Genomic DNA, 22,432 nt, shown 5'->3' with positions numbered 1-22,432 from the left:
TATATATATTTAGGGCTGGAAAGATGGCTCAGCCGTTAAAGGCTAGGCTCACAACCATAAATATAAAGAGTTCGGTTCCCAGCACCCACGGCTGTCTCTCCAGCCACTTATGAAAAAAAATTATTTAAAAAAAAAACCCACAAGCCAGGCACTTGGGGATCAGAGGCTGGCAGATCTCTGAATTCTAGGCCAGTCTGACATACATAGCAAGTGACAGCAAAGGCTACATAGTGAAACCCTGCCCTCCCCCAAATAAAAACTAAAATAAAAAGGTTGCTAAGAATATAGCTCATTAGTAGAATACTTGTCTAGCATGCATGAAGCCTTGGGTTTGATCCTCAACACCCCATTAAACTGGTCCTGGTAGCTTATGCTTATAATCCCAGCATTTGGAAGATAGAGTCAAATGGATCAGAAGTCCAAGGTTATCCTTGGTTACATAACCAGCAAAAAAAAAAAAAATCTGACAAAATGTCACATTGTTCTACCCTTCAAATAAGGAGCATAAAGAAAAGTTAAAGCTGCTTTTGGGGCTGGAGAGAGAGCTCTTATACATACATGCACTTGTCCATACGGCTGGCAACCCAAGTTCAGTCCCTGGGGACCCACATGGCAGAGGGAGACCCTTGCTAATCAGCTTCCAACCTTCACATGCATGACCTGACCCACATGTGCCCACACACATACACGTGATTAAAAACAACAAAAATCTTTTTTGTTGTTGTTTTGTTTTGTTTTCGAGACAGGGTTTCTCTGTGTAGCCTGGTTGTCCTGGAACTTGCTCTGTAGACCAGACTGGCCTCGAACTCCCAGATATCTGCCTGCCTCTGCCTCCTGAGTGCTGGGATTAAAGGTGTGTGCCACCACTGCCCAGCAAAATAATGGATATCTTAACAAAAAGAACAACAACAACAAAAAAAAACCCAGCAGCTTTTGAAAGTTGAGAACATAGCTCAATGGCAAAGGACCTGCCTACCATGCAGAAAGTCCTAGGTTTGTGAGGCGGTGGTGGCACACGCCTTTAATCCCAGCACTCAGGAGGCAGAAGCAGGCAGATCGTTTTTGAGTTCGAGGTCAGCATGGTCTATAAAGCAAGTTCCAGGACAGGCTCTAAAGCTACAAAGAAACCTCATCTCAAAAAACAAAACAACAAAAAAAGTCCTAGGTTTAATCTCCAACACCACAATAATAAAAACCGCGTTTTTCCCTTGAGAGGCTCTCAGGGGGCTTAACAATCAAAAGTAATAACCCAGCTAGGTCAGGGTTTTCATCGCTCTCCTCTTCTGACATCTGTACAAAGAGCCACTCAGAGTCTTAGGTGCCAGTGTGCTCCATCCAACCTCGGGTCAGCTGTATATCCACACAGTCCTGACCCAGAGCAGCAGAGGTCTGGCTCATGTTTTCTCTGCTAGCCTCGTGAACTTGTGATTGCAGCCTGGTAACTAAGATGCTGGGGTAAGAACCACATGCCTTTACAATCTGCTCTTTGGTCAGGTCTGTTCCTTCTTCAGCCCAGCTAGAGTTCCAGGGCTCACGGCTGGTACCCAGGCTGGCAGCATTGATCTCCCTGTCTCTACAGTGCGCCGGGCAGCCCAAATGTGTGGCCTGAAGGAAGTGGGGGAGGATGAAGAGTGGACTGTGTACTGGACAGACTGCTCTGTCTCACTGGAACGAGTCATGGACATGAAGAGGTTTCAGGTACCAATGTCCTGGCCCAGCATCCAAAATGAGCATTCCCACCCCGTCCACCCTGGCACTGGGAGACTTTCTCCTCCCATTGCTGCACCTTACTTATACAGACAGGGAGGCCACCCCCAGGTCTTCAGCTCCAATAAAATTATTCTTTTCTTGGCTCTCTGGAGCTTCTGTTACCTGAAGTAGGCTGTGGGTGGGCCCATCCCTGTCACATTGCTTGTTCTGACTGGTAGCATCTGACAAGGCTGCCCGCCTCACTGAGAGCGGGGGTGCCCATCTTGAAAGCTGCTTCAGGGCTAAGAGCAGAAGCCTAGGGATGTACCTCAGTGCTCTGTGGTGTGCAGAAGGCACTGAGTTTGATTTCCAGGATCTAAAAAGAAAAGGCGGGGAGGGGGATAATGGTTAGGTCAGATGGATGGTTTCGTATCTAAGCAGCTTAGCGTCACACATCTACCAAGAGAGCGTGGAAGAGCCAAGCGTAGGTGACAGGTAGCGTGGAAGAGCCAAGTGTGGGTGACAGGTAGCATGGAAGAGCCAAGTGCGGTGATAGACACCAGTGGTCCCAGCCCTTGGGAGGTGGAAACAAGGCTCAAGGAGGAGCTCAAGGCCAGCCTACGTACAATCCAGTCTTAAAAGAAAAAAAGAAAAAGAAAAGAAAAACACACACACACTCCCGACCGAGAAGGGGGCCAGGAGAGAGAGCCAGCCAGCAACTGTACGCATGGGGCTGGGCGTGGTATGGTGGCACAGGACTGTCTGTAATCCTAGCAGTCTGCAGCTAGTCAAGAGGATGAGGTATTTGAGGCCATACACCTTGGGTTATATATCAAGACCCTGGCTCAGCAGCAACAACAAGAAGACAGGGTTTCATCATGTCTGGAGAAGTCGTGTGCAGCTTAGGGATGAGGACTCTTGCAAGGAACGGGTTGGGAGGCAATTTCATCGTGGGAACATTGTGAGTGCAGTCGACAGATGTCCACCCAGTCGCTAGATGATGGGGTTCTCTAGGAGCACCATCGGGTCTCAAGTCTGTCTTTATCTGAAATGTGGTTATACGGCACATGACTCATTACAAAGGATCTGTGGGCTTCTTAAAGGGACTCCAGAAGGACACTGGAACTTATCCCAACCTAGTCTTAAGGAAGGAAGCAGAAGAGAGGAACTGTGGGTTTTGGAGAAGCCACAACTACAGGGTGCAGCTGTCAGATGAAGATGGCGGATTAACAGTAATCACTCTCACAGAGGACTCCTATGTATTGGTCAGATACTGCGAGGCGTTTTTATATTGCTTCTTCAACCTCCCTGAGTGGCAGGTAGCAGTTTGTTAAAAAGAGGACAGGAAGGCTCAGAACACAGAGTCAGCATAGCTAGTGACTGAGGACGCCAGTTGAATGCGCTCCACCTGTCTTTTGCTTCCGCCTTCCATCCCTGCAGAGCAGAACAGCTTAGGGCCTGCAGCAGACAACCCCATCCGTGCTGTGTTCTCCGGGTGCTGTGGCGTGCATTCCATATCGTCTTCTTAGTTCCTTTTCTCCTTGGTGTTTTCAAGTCTTCAAGGAAATGTTTCCTTATTTCTTTGTGCTATCACGTATCATCCGTTATTCTTCTATTAAAACGCCAGTGTGTGTGTGTGTGTGTGTGTATTGCTGGAGACTGAACCTAGGACCTCATGCCCACTACTCAAAGGCCCCATCACGGAGCCTTATCTCCAGACAGGACTGAGAGAGGAGGTGACCGGAGGGCACAAAGGTCCTGGCTAGTCCACCCGTGTCCAGCAGTTCTGCTTTTCTCAGCCTTGATGTAGACATGTACTGGGGGGAGACATGGAGTGACTTCCAGCCTGCCTTAATGGAAGCTTCCTGTTTCACCCTTACTGTCTAAATACAATGCTTCCCTCCACTGGGACTTATTCCTTTCCTTCCCAATCTTTCTATGGCTTCGTGGGATGTCCAGGTCCCAGGAGCTGCCACGCGGGGGCAGTATAACCCACTGACTCTGTTTCAGAAAATCAACCACTTCCCTGGCATGACGGAGATCTGCCGCAAAGATCTGCTGGCTCGGAACCTCAACCGCATGCAGAAGCTCTATCCAACCGAGTACAACATCTTCCCGCGAACCTGGTGTCTCCCTGCAGAGTGAGTGAGCCGAGACCCTGGGGGCAGGGTAAGGAGTCCCTCTCTGTGGTCTTATGACCCAGCCGTGTTTAAGAGGGTTGGAACTGGACCAAGACAGACTCAGCTGACTGGGAGTGGTGGTGCACACCTTTAATCCCAGTGCTCGGGTGAGAGAGGCAGGTGGATTTCAGTGTTTGAGTCGAGCCTGGTCTACTTAGCCAGTACAGGCTAGCCAGGGCTACAAAGAGAGACTATCTCAAAAAAAAGAAAGTTTCAGTTCACCAAAGCAAAAGTGGGCCCAAGTCTAAGTGCTCCAAGAAGAGCCTGGAAATAGATAACAAGAAGAGATGGCCATGGGGGTCCAGGACAGACAAGATGCACAGAAACCCTTTGACCGGCCTCTCTCTGCATGTAGCTATGGGGACTTCCAGGCCTACGGTCGTCAGCGGAAAACCCGCACTTATATCTGCAAGCCAGATAGCGGCTGTCAGGGCCGTGGCATCTTTATCACCAGAACCCCCAAGGAAATCAAGCCAGGAGAGCATATGATCTGCCAGCAGTACATCACCAAGGTGAAGGCCACCTCGGAACCCCCAGGCCTTTCCCCCTACACTAGCATGCCTCATCCCTTGTACATCAGGGCAGAAGTCAAGCCTAGGCTCCTGCCCTCTCTGCTGCCCTTGTTATCTTACAGACTAGAGCCATTGTTCAGAGCTAGCTAGCCTGGATTTGACTCACAGCTTCCCCAATTCCCAAACATCGGATCTTGAGCAGTTATCTGGCCCTTTCCATGGTGCTGTTCCCTCACTGTTGAGTGAGAATAGCAACAGTAACTACTTTATCTGATTATTGTGAGGACTCAGTGTGTTACGTGTTGGAAGCACCTGTAATAACCATATATTGCATGTGACAAGCACTTCAGAAGTTCATTAGTCTCCCCTCTGGGTTTGCACGCTCTTAGCCCTTCCTCATTGATGGCTTCAAGTTTGACATGCGAATCTATGTTCTGATCACTTCCTGTGACCCTCTCCGGATCTTCATGTATGAGGAAGGCCTGGCCCGTTTTGCCACCATGCCGTATGTGGAACCTAGCCATAACAACCTGGTGAGGAGGCAGGGTGGTACCCTCTTCTCTTCTGTTGCCATGAGTGCCTTGGTTCTAGGGACAAGCATGGTAGAAAAGTGTGCCATTGGCAGCCAAGACCAAGGAAGGAAGCCAGTGAGAGCCATAGCACCTGGGGGAGCTCTTGTTGGGTGGCGGCTGAGGAAAAGTTATTCTTTTTTGTTTTTTGTTTTCTGTTTTTGTTTTTCAAGACAGAGCTTCTCTGTATAGTTTTAGAGCCTGTCCTGGAACTCGCTCTGTAGACCAGGCTGGCCTTGAACTCACAAGAGATCCTCCTGCCTCTGCCTCCCCAGTGCTGGGATTAAAGGGGCGCGCCACCACCCCCTGGCCGAAAGGTTCTTTCTGAAGTTACCCAGCACAGCCTCTTTCCCAGGATCATACAGGACAGTCCCTGGTAAAGAGAGCCAGGAGATGAGCAGTCTTGGGGCAGAGCAGTAGAGAATAAGAAGCATCAAAGGGCGGGAGAGGCCGCACGGAGGCAGTGTGAGCAGATCCAGGGCCATTCACTTCGCAGGAGGATATCTGCATGCACCTGACCAACTACGCCATCAATAAACACAACGAGAACTTTGTCCGAGACGATGCTGTGGGCAGTAAGAGGTATCCCCTATTCTGTTTCCCTTGTTTCCTCTGCCTTTAGTCCCACAGTGTTAGGAGCCCACGGAAGCTGGCTCTTGGGGAGCTGATTTCTTAGGAGTCTCTGCTTTTTAAGTCCCTAGTTCTGCGTCTGAGCTCTAGGCACAGACTCAGCAACCTGCAGCCCTGATAACTAATCCTCGCCCCCAGCTGCTAGCAACCCTTTGAAGCCCAGGGTCCCAGACATGGAATTGGGGTTAACGCCAGGGAGCCTCGTGCCTGCCTGCAGCCAGGCCCTGCTGGCATGGAGCTTGGTCTTCCTCTGAGCACTGGGCCTCATAGGAAGCTGTCGACACTCAATGCCTGGCTGCGAGAGCACAGCTATGACCCCCGAGAGCTGTGGGGGGACATCGAGGACATCATCATCAAAACTATCATCTCAGCCCACTCTGTTCTTCGCCACAACTACCGAACCTGTTTCCCCCAATATCTGTGTGGAGGTACATGTGCCTGCTTTGAGATCCTGGGTTTTGACATCTTACTGGACCACAAGCTCAAGCCCTGGCTTCTCGAGGTAAGATTTCTCTCCTTGACTTGCCAAAGCCAGAGTCAGAGGCCTCACCCGGGAAGGAGTGCACTGACATGGTAGAATAGGAGGCTGGGGAGGCAGAAGTCTCAGGGTGGGCACGAACCAGAAAGCATGACTTCTACCATTTGCTGAGACAAACACTGGTGGCCTCTGACCTCGACAATAGTAATTCAGACTGGGCATGGTGGTACATGCCTATAATCTTGGATCTTGAGAAGTAGAGGAAGGAGGAGGAGGATTTCAGAATGAGTCTTGGCTACATAGTGAATCTGAGGCTAGCCTGGATTCAGTGAAATACAGTCTTAAAAACCCAAGGGAAAAAAAGCAAGCAAGCAAACACAGCAATCCATAGTCAGGATTATCCAGTTGGTTTAGTGAGTCTTGCCCTTCAGGACCCTGTGTCTGGAGTCCAGTTGTATGGTTTTCTCTTCCTAGCCCGTAGTAGGGTCAGGCCGCACCTTAGTGGTTAGCTCAGGCCACAGGAGGGAGCTGTGTCTCCCCAGTCCCCCAGTTAGACCTGTGAGAGACCGCCACCTACTCGGTGGTCCGGGAAAGGGGCAATAAGGACTCCTCTCGGCAGGTCAACCACTCCCCAAGCTTCACCACAGACTCCCGCCTGGACCGAGAGGTGAAAGATGCACTTCTCTGTGATGCTATGAACCTTGTCAACCTCCGGGGCTGCGACAAGAAGAAGGTGATTGAAGAAGACAAGCGACGAGTCAAGGAGCGGCTTTTCCAGTGTCACCAACAGTCACGAGAAGCCAGGTGTGCCCGTACCCGATAGATATTTGTTTATTTCAGACAGGTCTCTGCCTGGCCTGGAGCTTGATGTGCAGACCAGGTTGGTTTCAAACTCCCAGTTGCTGGGATTAAAGGTGTGTGCCCCCGTGTCCGGTTTATCTTTAAATTAATATAGTATGTGCTTATTTTGTGTGTGTGTTTCTCCACTGTGCCACGCCAGACCTGTGGTCAGAGGACAACATATGGTAGTTGGTTCTTTCCTTCCACCATGTTGGGTTATGGGACTTGAACTCGGGTCCTTAGGCTTCTCATTAGTGATTACCCACTGAGCTACCTCGCGGGTCCTGGTAGGCGTTTAGCTGTGCAACTTAGCTTCTTTATTATTACTTTCTTGAGAAAGGGAGAAGTCCATAAGGAGCCGATTAGCTTTAAAAAAATTTTTTTTTTGCATAGATACTACACTACATATTGTAGAGACATATTTTAAAAAATACATGGAGTGGTCTTTTTCATACCCCTTTCCTGCAGCAAATGGTTTTCAGCTGACCCATGCCACTATTATATTGTTCATACTTGTACAAGCATTTCAAAGTCTAATGTGGGGCTGGAGAGATGGCTCAGCGGTTAAGAAGCTCTCTGACTGCCATTCCAAAGGACCTGAGTTCAACTCCCAGCACCCAGATGGTAGATTGAAATCATCTGTAACTCCAGTCCTAAAGGCTCTGACCCCCTCCTCTGTGGGCACTGCACATACACGGTGCACAGTCATACAGGCAGGTAAAACATCCTTACACGTAACAATAAATATTAAAAAAAATTAAATGTGTTTATACAAACTATTTCCTCCTTGTCAACCCAGAGTGTTAAATAAGTGACACTTTGTAGCTTTCTTCACTAGGCTTGTAGGGAACTGTATGTAGTATGATTAGCTGGTTGGGGCTGTTTGGTTCTGTTACTTATTTTTTGACACATGTTCTTGCTATATACAGTAGCCCAGGTAGGCCTTGAACTAATGATTCACCATAACTCCCAGATGTTTGGGTTTTTTTTTTTTTACTATTTTTATTTATTCTTCAGAGTTTCATAGATGCATACAATATATTTTGATCAAATCCATCCCCCCACTGCAACCCCTAACCCCTCCCAGATTTACCCTCTGAACTTCTTTTTTTTAATAACCCACTGAGTCTGATTTGTGTTGTCTGTGTCCTCACCTCTAGCTTCATGCTCTTTCCATCCCCTCCTCCACGATGTGACCGAACCTTGCGGGGGAACTGGTTTGCTTTCTCTCAAGCTCATCTAGAGACCGATTCCTGAGAGTCCCTGTAATAATGACACACAGGAACAGTTCAGTTGTTTAGTAGATTTATTCTTTGTCACCCATTATCTTCACTATAAAATAGGTTACAAACATGACAACTGGTTACTAATACTGAAATTGTATTTTTGTTCATGAGACATAAAATTGAATTGAATTAATCTGGAGAATACCATTGTTTTTCTCTGTTTGCATTTTGATGTACAGAGGCAAAGTGTATTTGTTTTTTTTTAAAATGATTTATTTAACTTTATTATGTTCGTTGGTGTGAAGGTGTCAGATCTCGTGGAACTGCATTTTCAGACAGTTGTGAGCTGCCATGTGGGTGCTGGGAATCGAACCCCGGTCCTCTGAAAGAGCAATCAGTACTCTTAAGCACTGAGCCATCTCTCCAGCCCCGGCAAAGTGTATTTGATTCCTTGAAATAGCCTTAAGTGCATAGCAGGTGCTCAAATGTTTGGTGGTGAACGGGGGTGAGGGATAATTGTGAGCACCCCAAAGAATCCCAAAAGATTGGGGGGGCACATCTGAATGGATCATGTCTTTAGTGGGAAAATGTGTGGAAAATACTGTACTAAAGAAACAAAAGAATCCTGGTGTCATGGTAGAGGACACTCCCAGCACTTCAGGAGGGAGCATCAGGAGGGTTACAAGATCAAGGCTGGCTTGAGGCACTTAACAAGATCTTGTCTCAAGCAAATGAATCAAACAAATGTTAAAAACACAAGTTTTTTTCTTTTTCACTGTCTAGGAATGGAGTGTGTGCCTCCCGATATAAGCATGAGGCCGGCTAGCTGGCCTTGATCTCACTAAGGAGCTGAGGCTGGATTTGAACTCTAGCTCCTCCTGCCTCTGCCTTCCCAGTGTTAGGATTATAAACCCGCAGCACATCTAGTTTAATCTTTTTTATTTTTTTACATTTTCTGTGACAAATGGGTATTACTCTTACAATTAGGAACCCGAAAGACTGTGGTAACTAGATTGTTTGCTTATGAATAGATCACTCTGTACTTAGGATGAGAATCAGAATTCTGGAAACCAGACCTAATTTGACGATTACGTACATGGTGGGGCTGGCCATGAGCTTAGATCCTTCCCTACACAAGCAGGGGTCTCAGGGAGACCAGGCAGCAGTAGGAGGTTTTGAAAGCCTGAGCCAATATTCTTCTCTCTCCGGGGCATTTTCACAGCCCTTCTCTGACTTCCCTGAGCTTGGTTCCTATAGGCGAGAACAGATTGAGTCATCCCAGGCTGCCATGCAGGACCAGGAACGATATGAAGATTCCCACCTAGGGGGCTACCGGCGGATCTACCCTGGGCCTGACTCAGAGAAATATGCACCCTTCTTCAAGCACAATGGCTCTCTCTTCCAGGAGACTGCTGCCTCCAAGGCCAGAGAGGAGTGTGCCAGGTACCTTGGCTGCATTTTCCTTTGTACAGGTGGGTTGGGTGCAAATCCTGAAGTTAAACTGCTCCCCAGCAGGGAAAGAGCACATACTTTCTCAAGCACATACTTGAGAAAGGAGAAATAGAGCAAAGAATTCTAACAGGCTTTCTCCGCATCCAGGCACATACATACATGCCTTCACTTGAATGTATGATGTGTGTGTATGCACATACATGCATGTAGAGGCCAGAGGACAACCTTGGATGTTGTCCCTCGCTGTTCATCTTGTTGGTGTGTCTTTACATATGTAAAGATCACATTTACTTATTTTTGTATGTACGTATGGACATGTGTACATGTGCGTGTGTACGTATACCATGGTGCACATGTGGAAGTGAAGTGAACTTTCAGGGGTCAGTTGTCTCCTTCGAGCATGTGGCTTCCAGCACCACAATTCAGGTGGTCAGGTTTGGTGGTTGGTGGTAAGCACCTTTGCCAACCAGCCGAGCCATCCTGCCAGTCCCACTTTGTTTTTATTCTTTCTTCTTCTTCTTCTTTTTCTTCTTCTTCTTCTTCTTCTTCTTCTTCTTCTTCTTCTTCTTCTTCTTCTTCTTCTTCTTCTTCTTCTTCTTCTTCTTCTTCTTATTATTATTATTATTATTATTATTATTATTATTATTATTATGTTGTTGTTTTTCTCATGTGACAGGGTTTCTCTGTGTAGCTCTGGAGCCTATTCTGGCACTCTCTCTGTAGACCAGGCAGGCCACAAACTTGCATAGATCCTCCTGCCTCTGCCTCCTGACTGCTGGAATTAAAGGTGTGCGCCACCACCACCGGACATAAGTTTTGTGTTTGTGAAACTGGGTCTCGATATATAGTTTTGATTGACCAGCAACTTGCTATATAGATGAGGCTGGCCCCAAACGCATAGAGTTCTGCCTGCCTGTGCTTCCCAAATGCTGGGACTAAAAGGGCGTACCACAGTGTCTGACCCACTTTAGTTTTTGAGTCTCTCATTGGTCTGAAACTCACTAAGTAGGCTAGGCTAGTTGGCCAGCAAGAATCCCAGGGACCTGCCTACTTTTGCCTGTGCAGTGCCGAGGAGTGTGTGCTACCACACCTAACTTCCTAACTTTTTTTTTTTTTTTCCATGACAACGTTTCTCTGTGTAGCCTTGGCTGTCCGGGAACTCACTCTGTAGACCAGGCTGGCCTTGAACTCACAGAGGTCAACTTGCTCTGCCTCCAGAGTGTGAGGATGTAAGGCGTGCACCACTACCACCACTTCCCAGCCCTGACTGTTTTTTGTTGTTGTTGTTGTTTTACACAGGTTAGAAGGCCTGAATTCAGGTCAAGGACTTGACTGCCAGAGCTGTCCTCCCAGCTCACCAACAGACTCTTAACGAGTCTTTCCTTTAGCGCGATTCCTGGACTCTCTCTCATCAGTTCCAACAACACAATTTCCTTGTATTAGCCCATCCTGCTTTCCTTCTCGCACCCCCTTCTCCCCACACTTTCTTTCTCCAGTGTCTGAAACTGCTGTGTCTTGTCAGGCAGCAATTGGAAGAGATTCGTCAAAAGCAGGAACAGCAGGAGAACCCAGGCACCAAAAAGCGAAAGGAAAACAAGGACCAGAACCAGGGTGAATCAGCTGGGGAGAAAAGCCGATCAAGAACAGGAGCACGGAGCCTTATCACCAACTTGGCTTATAGGAACCGGAACCGGGAGAAAGAGGTGTCAGGGGCTGTGGCTCTTATCTTTTCACACGAAACTCAATTGGGACCACTAGAGAAGGGACTCCCCGCTGTCCTCTCCTCTCCTTGCTTGAGAGAGATGAGTCTCTAACTAGTAAATTGAATCTGATCCTTTGGAACAGAAGGGGAGAGGATGGACAGCTAAGGGAACCTTACATTACAGTAGGGTCTGGGGAGGGAAAGAAGTAGAGCGGGGCAGGGGTCCTGCAGCCATCCTTGCTGACGGTGTGAGCCTCATCTTGGACATCCTGTATCTCTCCTGTGCCTCGTAGCTGATCCCAGTACACATGGACTCCATGCAGCCTCAGGACATTGTGGAAGAGGAAGAGCTTGAGCGGATGAAGCTCCTGTTACAAAGAGAGAATCTTATCCGAAGCCTGGGTATTGTAGAGCAGCTCACCCGCATGCTGTACCCCAGCCACCAGGGCCACAGAAAGCTTCATGAGTATCGGGTGAGGGTCCCTGCGAAGCCTCTCACAAAGCCAGGGAACAAGGGCTGTGACACCAACACGTGGTGGTGGTTACACCAAAGGAGGTTTATGTGATGGTAACTATCACTGGAGCCTGGGAGAGGGTCTGTTGGTCCCATAATGGCTGTTGCCAGGCCCCCTTGGGTTTGGTATTGCCACCCAGCAAAGTGCAGCTCCCAACTTTCTCAATGGCAAAAGATGTGCTCTATCCCTATTTCATAGTAACCCGCAACTTCTGACTGACAAATAAGAAGACTACCACATGCCCAGTGGCTTCTGTGTAATCGCCCTAGCACTGCCAATGCCCTGGCTCTATGGGAGCTAAGTAAACAGTCTTGGGCCAACAAAACAGCTGCCGTTTTCACTATTCCCTGGGCTAGTAACAAACCTGTTGGCCCCTCTGTTTTTGTTGAACCCCAAAAGAATAACTAGTTAAACAGTGGCTGTGGCCTAGAAGAGATTGTTCTATGTTTTAGTTACGTATTTCTTCCAACATTCTACCCAGCCTCGCAAGAAATATGGTAAGGGGCTGCTCTTCTCCTCTAGCCTAGATTTCACCAGGACGGGCTGGGCAGTCAGGAACTGCAACCTGTGAATTTGGTCCCATTGGTGTTCCTGAGAGGGGCTGCCACAGAACAGGTCCCTCCTCATTTCTTGCAACCACTTCGGCCCCATGAATTGATCCCCAGGATCTTAGGGCCACTGTCAAGCATGACTCCCGCAATTGCACAGCATTCTCGGTACCATCTGCAGCCCAAGAGCGTCAACTGGATAAGAGATCCAGCAACCATTGGCGCCTGTTCATTGTCAATGAAGAAATCTGGGAGGCAGTATTTTTCCAGCTCTAGAGTCAGGCTCACTAGCCGTAAGTATACAAAACTAGCTTTGGTCACTTTGACTGGTGTGAATTCCCAGTAGCGAATATTACAGCTGGGATGCTTCCAAGACAAAAAGTGGCACGCCTGGTAGTGTAGCAATGGGGGAAGGCGGTGGACCCGCTTATCTACTTGCTGCTATCTAGTGACCCTGGTGATAGACAGAGCAGAAACAGCCCCAGTCAGTCCTCGACAGAGGTTGACAGGGAAATGGACGCGTAAACAGACTAATTAAAATACAGTGTGGTAAAGATGCTGGAGGGAAGCATGGGATGCCATTCTTCTGTGTAATTGGACCACAGTTGGGAAAGAGGTGAGAACATCTCTTCCATGAGTACCCCAACTTAGTGGGGAATCCATGTTTCTACCGCAGAAGGCCAAGCCAGCAGAAGGCTAGAAGCCATAAACCGAGCCCTGCCAGGATCAGTGCCACCCACTTTAACCCCAAAGCAGGGCTGCCTTCTCCAGCCCGACAGACAGCAAAGTGACTCATGGACCGAATGCTGCACGTTGCCCTCCATGGTAAACTCTGAACACAGAGGAGCCAAGGCTGGGGATATCACCCTTTGCCCCGCCTCTGCGCCTGTGCTGCAGCATTCCAGCCCACTCCTCAACATCATCCAACACAGGTAAAAGAAGGGACGCCCAGCACGCAACCAAAAGAGCAAATGGCCTGCAATCATTGCTCATTCAAAGACTGCCACCAAGTTCCAGTTTGAAAAGCTCTGGCCAGGACCTTTGTTGGCAAAAGGCATAGCCCAAAGACACCAAGGATTCTTCAACATTCTAAGATTCTTTGGGGAAATCGGTTAAAAAAAAAAAAAAAGACGAAGAGCTAAGGCCAGCATGAATGCATCTCTGCTCGTCAAACCTTAGGCTGGGTTTCTCGCTAAGTGGTGGGTCTGAACCCTGGGGCTGGAGGTCACTGGGCAACAAGAAGTTCCTTTCCTAGTGGAGTCAAAAGCCCAAGGTACGGTTTAGTCACCATCAGAAGATTGCTGAGGGTCCGCCCTTCCTGCCACAGTGGCAGAATCAGGCAGGCCTGGGCAGCCTGTGCCAGAGGGGTGGCTCTGGGCAATGAACTCGTCTTTTTATTAAAGTTTATGTCGTTTTCCAGGCGCGTCCTGTACCTCCTTTCGATCCTCGCGTCTGAGGCAAGCTCTTCTCACAGTTACAGTAGGGAAGCCCAGCGTGGTGGCTCGGCCCTGTAATCCCAGTTACTTGGGAAGCTGAGGCAAGATGATGATGAACTCAGGCTAGGATAGTTCAGTCTCAAAATGTTTGGTTTTCTTTTAAATGGCGAAGGAGACCATTTGCCTAGCATGTACGAGGACCTGGCTTTGCTCCCCAGCACCGCAAAAACAAAATAAGAAAAGGGTGGGCAACTGGGCAGTACAAGGGCAACCTCCGCCTTTTGGTAAACTGAAGGCTCACGGTCCCGCCCTACTTCCGGTTCTCCATTCTGCTTCCGATCCCGCCCGCTCGCTTCCGGTCGCGAGCTGCTGAGGACTGTCTTGGGTCGCGATGGCGCTTACCCTGAGCCTCTGGTTCGGCGGTCGTGTCCGGGCTGCTGTCGCTCGTTGTGGGTTCGCGACCCAGGGCGTGGCGGGACCGGGCCCGCTCAGCCGCGAGCCGGACCCCGATTCCGACTGGGAGCCGGAGGAGCGGGCGCTCCAGGAGGTGGAGAGGTACCGGCTCCTTGGAGGGCCCTCAGCCTGAAGCTAGGCCTCCTGCCCCCCAGTTCCGGGCGTCCAGCGACCGCGTCCGCAGAGGCTCTAGTTTCTTTTCACCCGTTGTTGAGGGCGCAGGGGCAAGTGGTCAGCTCCCCTGGGACCCCTGGGACCATCGCTAGTGATGTGTTTCGTCTCCCGCTCAGAGTTGGGCATGCTTATGATCAGGTGTTAGATTTCTGGGCGGTGTACAGAGAGTTGCTTTGACCTGGCAGACATGGCCGGGCTGCCTTTGTGGGCAAACAAGGGGGCTGGGCTCTCCGTGCTGTAGTCCGAAGCTCTTTAAACACCCATCTTGCTTCCACGCATGGCTTCTGCCGTTGGTTCTTTCCCCCAGCACTCTGAAACGACAGAAAAATGCAATACGATTCCAGAAAATTCGAAGGCAAATGGAGGCTCCCGGTGCGCCACCCAGAACACTGACGTGGGAAGCCATAGAGCAGATCCGGTAAGATTCTGTTTTCAAAATGAGGTTCACTTCTTGAGGATTTTAATTTTGTTGACTTTTCAGCAGAAGTGCGCTGCCATTATGGACGGTTGGTTGGTGGCTTTGGGTTTTTGTTTTGGAACAAAGTTGGTATTTGTAGAGGCCCAAACGCCTAACATCCGAATAGAACACGATGTCCTCCTGAGATCTTGCAGAGGAAGTTTCCGCGTTTATGTGCGTTGTCTTTGGAAGAGAACTGTGATTTACAAGTATTGGAAGGAAACTTTTTTTTTTTTCCTCGAGACAGGGTTTCTCTGTGGCTTTGGAGCCTGTCCTGGAACTAGCTCATGTAGACCACGCTGGTCTCGAACTCACAGACATTCGCCTGCCTCTGCCTCCCGAGTGCTGGGATTAAAGGCGTGCACCACCACCGCCCGGCTGGAAGGAAACTTTCTTCTTGACAGTCTCATGCGGCCCAGGCTGGCCTCTAGCACACTGTAGCCGAGGACGGTCCTGAACTCCTTATCCTCCTGAGTGCTGTGTGTGGGTGGGAGAGTGCAGGTATGTGCCAGCTCGCTTGCATTTTTTTTTTCTCTTTGGGGGGACAGGGCTACTCTGTAGACTGGGGTAGCCTGGAATCTGGAATTCTTGGCAGTCCACCTGCCTCTGCCAAGTGCTAGGATTATAGGATTACATGGTGTGTGAGCCACCACTATTGCTTAAAAGGGGTCTTAAAAGAATTTTTTTTGTTTCTTTTTTTTTTTTCTTTCTATCTATTAAGGTCTCTTTTAGGAGCTGGGGCGATAGCTCACTCGGTAGCTTGCCTGGCAAGTGTGGGGACCTGAATTTGGTTCCCGTTATGCCTGCTATTGTAATTGTAATTCCAGCATTGGAGAAATGGGAAGCAGAGACGAGACAAGGCACATCCCTGGAGCTGCAAGGCCAGTTGGTCACCTCCATGGTAAACTGCAGGCCAGTGAGACCCTGTCTCAAAAGGATAGACGGCATCAGAGGACCAACATTAGAGATTGCCCTCTGACCTCCATGCACCAAGACACACATGTGCACCCTCTACAGATGAACATACACACAATTTTTTTTTAGATCCTGTTTTAGCTAGATTTGGCCAGCATATAGCTGTAATCCCACTACGGAGGAGGTGTGGGACAGAGGCAGGTGGATCTCCCTGAAAGCCCCAGTGACCTACATTCTGAGTTTGAGGGCAGCCAGGACTGCATAGTGAGATTCGTCTCAAAACAAACATTTGAGAAAGTCTTATTTATCCCAGGCTGGTCTGGAATGTGCTCCTTGGCTGAGATGCTTCCTTCCTGACTCTCTTAAGTGCTGGGATGACATATGTGTACCACATCTGTTTATATGAAGTGTGCAGGATTGGATCTGGGGCCTCATGCATGCTTAACCAAACCGCTACAAACTGAATTACATCTTAAAATCCCTCTTTTTTGCTTTTTCTAAGTTTTTTGTTTTTTCATCTGCTTGGTTTTGCTTTGCTTTTTGAGACAGTCTTCACTTTGTAGTTCAGTCTGGCTTGAAACTCTTGATCTCTGCCCTCTCTTCAATCCTGGGATTACAGAAGGGTGCTGTTAGTCCTCCCTCTGCTCCACCTATAACACGGTGCATATTGAGAATTATTTGCTCTATTTGTTTGTGTTGTTTTGCTTTTCCCCTAGGACAGGGTTTCTCTGTGTAGCCCTTGCTGTCCTGGGAACTCAATTTATAGACTAGGCTGGCCTTGAACTCAGAGATCCGCCTGCCTCTGTCTCCTGGGTGCTGTGATTAAAGGCGAGTGCCACCACCATCCAGCAAGTTTTCATCTCTTAAAACACAAACTGCATACTATAAATTCTGTTCCAATCTTTTCTTTTTACACTCACTGTGTACTTTTGCTTTGTCCATTTTAGTAGTGAGCTCCTGGGCGGGAGTGGAGCTCAGAGCATTTATCTAGTAGGCACGAAGCCCTGGGGTCAGTCCCAAGAACCACCACCTTCCCTTCCTGACCTGGGAATAAAAGTATTACTTAAGTCTTTAGTAGGTGCACAGTGAGCCACAGTTTATCTTACCTGTCTTCTGTTAAAGGTGTTTAAATTCTTTCCCTTACAAAGCATTCTCCAAGCCAGGGAGGAAGTGAGGAGTGGGGTGGTTGCTCTCTCCACAAGTTCAAGGACAGCCTGGGCTAAACAGAAACCCTATCTCCAAACCAAAATAAATAAAGAAATATTAAAGATAAGAAGAGCTCTCCAGTAAACAGCTTTGTATATGTAGTATGCAGCATATCTACTAGAAATAAGATATTTGCATTATAATAAATAGTAATAAGTAGCCCTGTGTTGACTATATACCCTTTTCCATTTGTATGAGAAAGACTCTAACAAAGAGAACACTGTAGAGCTGGGTAAAGACTTTGCACGTCTCCTGGATACCCAGGAAACTGTACTATTGCTCATCCCCAAGGTTCTGAGAATCCTCTTCAGAGCCTCAAACACACTGGGTAAGTACTCTGCCACGGAGGAATAGTCTCAGGCTTTTTTTCCTTTGGAGATAAGGTCTCTGTAGCCCTGGCTGACCTCAAGGTCATAGAGATGGGCTTGCTTCTGCCTCTGGAGTGTTGGGATTTAAAGATATGTGCCACCATTCCTGACTTTTCTGCCACTTGGGAAATAGCTTTTAACCAACCTTCCAGCTTCCTCCCTATCAGGTCCTTGCCTGTAGTCAATAAATGTCCTTTAGCTTCAATGGGAAAAACAGGTCACCAAGTAAACCTGCCAGGTTCCTGTTCTTGTTCTTTACCGCCCATTATCTTGCAAATGACAGAAAGCTGTCAGCCGAACTATTTCCTGATGCAGTTAATGGTTCCCGTGCTTCTTGCTCTGCTAGCAGTATCTTTGCTTTCTCCTTTGTCTTTTTCCGGCTTACTCCTGACCTTTTAGATCATCTCTATGTTGGACTTCGCTGTTTGCACACAGTATAGAATTAATTGGTACAGTCTAAGGGCTGCCTTCAGTCTTCCCCAAACTCTTTTACTTATTTGTCACTAGCATTATCACTTCTAATTCTTCTCATAGGAGACTTACTCGCAATCTGAAAAACTGCTGTTTTTCCATAGGTATTTACATGAGGAATTTGCAGAGTCCTGGTCGGTTCCCAGGTTGGCAGAAGGCTTTGATGTCAGCACTGATGTTATCAGAAGGGTTTTAAAAAGTAAGTTTGTTCCCACTTTGGAGCAGAAACTGAAGCAGGATCAGAAGGTCTTGATAAAAGCTGGTTTCGCCCTGGCTTCTGGAGATGAGCTGAAGTCACTCAGTGCAGGGCATTCTGTTTCTGGCCTGCTGCCTCCAGGGGATGAAGTTTCGTCTAAACATCAGACTCACAGCACAGCAGGTGCACAGAAGAGCCAGAAAGAAAGGACTAAAAGAGAAAGCTTGCTGCCTGCCACTGCGGCCCCGGGCCATCAGAGAAAGCGTGAGAAGCACACCACCAGCGAATCGGAAGCCACCAGAAGAGCTGACGGTGACAGAGCGGCAAGTGTAGAGAAGCCGGGGGAGCTGAAGGCTGGGGAGCCACGTGACCAGAATTTCACCAGCAAAGTCGTACAGAGGGGACGTGAGTTCTTTGACAGCAATGGGAACTTTCTCTACAGAATTTGAGCCTGGGCCTGACTTTCAGAGATGCCTTCACACAGCTGAGCAAGTAGATTTGCAGTTGCCAGCATTCCTGCCGATTTGGAAGAAAAATTAAGGCTAGAATGTGGGTGGAGGAGCTACTTGGCTAGAGTCAGACTTCTGGAGTAAGCCCCATTGGACCCTGTGGATCTAAATACTCATTCATCCTTACTGCTTGCTCTCTCTGTTGAGAACAAGTATTACATGTCATGAATGTCTGTTACTGTGTTGGGAGGAAATGGAAAGCCTGCCTCCTGACATTTCTTTTTTGATCACTAACTGTTCTCGCACAGTTTAATCAGTTGGTTTCCTTATGTGCAAAATAAAGTGTAGCAGTTCGTTGCTTGGTGCTCTGTGGATTGGGATTTTCCTGTAAACTTTGGAGTGGTGGACTAGAAAAGGTGGAAAGGAAAAGTATTCTTTGTCATTAAATTTTGGTAGATGGCACGAGAAGAATCCCACCCAACAAAAGGCTCCTGTGCACAGCACTCCCCTCAGTGATAAAGTTTAAAATTAGATTTTGTATGTGTGCCACAGTGCACGTGCAAATGTCATGAGACAACTTGTAGCAGTGTTTTCTCTTTCCACCATGCCTGTCCTGGAAATATGGCTTAGGTTGACAGCAAGTGCTTGTATCTGCCGAGCTGTGCCACGAGCTCTCACGACAACCAAAACTTGGACATTTTGAATTGCTGGGGTTCTGAAAACCATTTAGGAATGGGAACAACAGAGCAGCTTTGAAACAAAGGTTAAAGTCTTAGAGTCCCTAACACATTTCCCCAAACTATGCTAAAGTTAAACTGTATTTGATAGTCCAGTAGATGCCAGGCTTTTCTTAAAGATGGGAGTGTGGGGGCTGGAGAGATGGCTCAGTGGTTGAGGGTACTGGCTTTTCTTCCAGAGGTCCTGAGTTCAATTCCCAGCACCCACATGGTGGCTCACAGCCATCTGTAATGAGATCTGGCGCCATCTTCTGGTCTGCAGGTATATATGCAGACAGAATACTGTCTACATAATAAATAAATCTTTAAAAAAAAAAAAAAAAAAGATGGGAGTGTGTAGGGAACTCGGTCCCTGAACAAATGAACAGACCCTACGATGCCTGCTGGTAAATGGTAGTTCTGGGACTAAACCCAAGCCACTTTTAAAATCCTAGCAATACAGCACTATGTGGCATAATTTCTGGCTGTTTTAGGAGTTAACACTAAAATAAATAAATAAATAAATTGTAGTAGGAAATGAGAACTTCAGCAACAAGAATTCAGTAACACGTTTCCTTTGTGCCTCATTCTAACACCTGGTCAGCTATAATTGGTACTCATAAGTGATGTTGTCACTTAAAACCTGGCCATCCCAACGTGACATTACTATTTATTAGAGTCTAGCTATCTGAAATGTTGATAAAAGTAGTTATAACACTGACTGCTGTCTTCGTTGTTTTTGAAATATCTTCTTACTAGCCCAGGCTGGCGTGAAACAGCAGTTCCTTCCCCCAGCCTTGGAAGAGCTGGGACTACAGGCTTCTGATGTTGTTTCCCTCGCGGCTTCCCCAGTCACCCAGGCTAAAGCAGCTCTGTCAGGTGTTCTGTGTTGCGCCGGTCCGGCAGAGAAGGAGAGTCGCCCCAGAATGTAATTAGGCTCTCTGGCAGCAGGGTGGAATAGTTGCTGAGAACGGAACCCAAAACTTCTGTTCAGAACCATATTTATTGGCAGCTGATCACAAAGGTTGTGGTTGGGATACAACAAGTTCCTCATGTCAGAAGCCCTTTTTTTTTTTTTTGGTTTTTCGAGACAGGGTTTCTCTGTGGCTTTGGAGCCTGTCCTGGAACTAGCTCTGTAGACCAGGCTGCCCTCGAACTTACAGAGATCCGCCTGCCTCTGCCTCCCGAGTGCTGGGATTAAAGGCGTGCGCCACCATCGCCCGGCCAGAAGCCCCTTTGATTTATCCTACATGTTATCTGAAGAAAACCATCACACCTGCGACCTATAGTTACATTGTGTACTGTTGCAGTAACCAACGATAGAAGACCTCCAGGTGTGCCTGGATAGTCTTGTGACCAAAGATGGACGGATGAATAAGCCCTTCAGGAAAATAACTATAAATCATAGAAAATAATCACTGTTCTTTACATGATTTCTTCAAGGTCCAGGTACCTTCAGCAACATCAGTCATGAAACCTAGATACACCGAGAAACAATTATTACATTTTATGTTCACTCCAGATAACAGTGACTACGAGACTCCCACCACACAACTGTCTTCATGTTCTGTGACCCTGCCCTTATTTCCTGCAATTTGAGAAATTAATGCTATCACCTTCTCTCATTTTGAATGACGACCCCACGGAGGCAGGAGACCTATGCATTCATCACTGTGTTCCCAACTACTACCAGATTGGCTAAGCTCCTAACTACTGCTGTATTGGTTAAGTGAGGAGATGGCTGAAGGACCTCCTAACAATCAGTGAATCTTTTATGGCTCTAAGCACCACCACCTTTTAGGTTTGCCATCTCACTTACCCAGATCTCAGCCAAGGGACATAAACTTCCAAAGCAATCTTTCCTGCTGTGTCCTGTTGTCTCACAAGTGTTTGGAAGCAGCCTTGGCTGGGAGACTGGACTGTGGGGTTGAATACAGTTCCAGTCCTGTATCCACTGGGCTGTGGTTACAAGACTTCATGGGTCCCTGTTTTGGGGCCGCCCTCTTCGATGACACAATGAAGAACACCACACCGAAGGAGGGAGGCCTGCACTTAGGAGCTCAGTCGCCGTGGGTGCTGGAAGAAGAAAAGTTTCAGGTTTCACTTGAGCTAGAAAGGAAGCAGCTCTGGAGGAGTGGGCGCCTAGACAGCTTGGGTTGGCAGACCACAGCAGAATGGATTTGGCTGCACACTTCGCTGCTTTACGAAACAAGGGCCAGAAGGCATCTCAGGGCACTTCTGTCCCTCAGTGCAGCAGACATCAACCTAGAGAGGATGCAGTGAGGTCAGGCAGAGGTGAACACAAATGAACTGAAGCACTGTATGAGCTCAGGCCTTTTTAAAATGCTTATTTTTTAAAACTTCACTTAAATTCATTTATTTTAATGGCGTTGGAGAGTGAACCACCCAGTCTGTTTTATAAGTGGCTTTCCCAGTTGGTTTGTCTTCCAAACAGGATTCATATCAAGTAACAGTACATTTTGTTGTTATGTTCTTGAAGTCTTTTAACCCTTTCTGGGGAATAAGATAACAAATTCAAGCGACTAGGGAAAAAGAAACGTATTAATAAACCATTCTGCAGAAAGGGATGCCAGCATAGAGAACAGGCAAAAGTAGCTGGAATGCTGATTTGGTGCAAGATGGTAGTTTTTAAACTAAGCATGAGAAATTCCTTTCCTCTATTCCCCATAGGCAATTTGGGACTCAGTTTAGCATCACCCTCTTCTCAAATTCATCCTACTGGTTTAGAAGGCAAAACCTTGAGGCTTGAGACCGCTCCCCTTTTTGCAGCTGACTGTAACTTTATTTATTTAGAGATAGGGTCTCTATCACCAGCTGTACTGCAACTGCATAGACGAGGCTGGTCTTGAACTCACAGAAGACCCTGCCTCTGCCTCCCAGTACTGGGTAAGTTAAAACCATGGGTCATCATGCCTGGCCTTCATAATATATTTATTAAACCTTTTATTCCAGAATAATCCCACTTTTCGCCTCTTTCCCCCTCGTCATTGATTTTGAGAAGCAAGGCCATTGTCCCAGATGAGCTCCTGCTCTGAGGGAGTCAGGGTCTGGGAGGTGGGAGGCGTCCAGAGGTTGAGGTTGAGTCCTTGCTAGTTCTCCAGCTTATATTTTGAGGCAGGGTCTTTTGCTGAACCCAAAACTAGGCAATTAGGTTAGGCTAGCTAGATAGCTTGCCTGAGGGATCCCCAGCCTCTGGCTAAGGAGTGCTGAGGTTACTAAGGGGATGCCA

At 47.8% G+C, this 22,432-nt stretch overlaps 2 protein-coding genes across 3 annotated transcripts in view; both read left to right on the top strand.

Moving 5' to 3' along the window:
- Ttll13 (tubulin tyrosine ligase like 13) overlaps positions 1 to 13,989 on the top strand; it is a 16,345-nt gene extending 2,356 nt beyond the window's left edge. For both annotated transcript variants that reach the window (XM_050153928.1, XM_050153927.1), the window contains 12 exons: positions 1,580 to 1,698; positions 3,700 to 3,830; positions 4,225 to 4,381; positions 4,771 to 4,914; positions 5,447 to 5,532; positions 5,851 to 6,082; positions 6,678 to 6,862; positions 9,382 to 9,567; positions 11,099 to 11,279; positions 11,572 to 11,751; positions 12,316 to 12,634; positions 13,018 to 13,989. In XM_050153928.1, the coding sequence (XP_050009885.1) occupies positions 1,597 to 1,698; positions 3,700 to 3,830; positions 4,225 to 4,381; positions 4,771 to 4,914; positions 5,447 to 5,532; positions 5,851 to 6,082; positions 6,678 to 6,862; positions 9,382 to 9,567; positions 11,099 to 11,279; positions 11,572 to 11,751; positions 12,316 to 12,634; positions 13,018 to 13,277 (2,163 nt within the window). In that variant the 5' untranslated portion in view covers positions 1,580 to 1,596 and the 3' untranslated portion in view covers positions 13,278 to 13,989. The remainder of the gene's footprint in view (positions 1 to 1,579; positions 1,699 to 3,699; positions 3,831 to 4,224; positions 4,382 to 4,770; positions 4,915 to 5,446; positions 5,533 to 5,850; positions 6,083 to 6,677; positions 6,863 to 9,381; positions 9,568 to 11,098; positions 11,280 to 11,571; positions 11,752 to 12,315; positions 12,635 to 13,017) is intronic.
- A 130-nt stretch (positions 13,990 to 14,119) lies between these two features.
- Ngrn (neugrin, neurite outgrowth associated) lies at positions 14,120 to 18,823 on the top strand. The gene is made up of 3 exons (XM_050153930.1): positions 14,120 to 14,332; positions 14,712 to 14,822; positions 17,926 to 18,823. Exons 1-3 carry the CDS (start codon positions 14,169 to 14,171, stop codon positions 18,464 to 18,466), a joined length of 816 nt encoding a protein of 271 aa, XP_050009887.1. The 5' UTR covers positions 14,120 to 14,168; the 3' UTR covers positions 18,467 to 18,823.
- Positions 18,824 to 22,432: the final 3,609 nt, after the last annotated feature.

This window comes from Alexandromys fortis, unplaced genomic scaffold (assembly GCF_014885135.2).
Source record: "Alexandromys fortis isolate MF-2015 unplaced genomic scaffold, M_Fortis_MF-2015_v1.1 scaffold_86, whole genome shotgun sequence".
NCBI classification, from domain to species: Eukaryota; Metazoa; Chordata; class Mammalia; order Rodentia; family Cricetidae; genus Alexandromys; species Alexandromys fortis.
The sequence above is the reverse complement of the archived record's forward strand: the minus strand, read 5'-3'. Positions and strand labels throughout refer to the sequence as shown.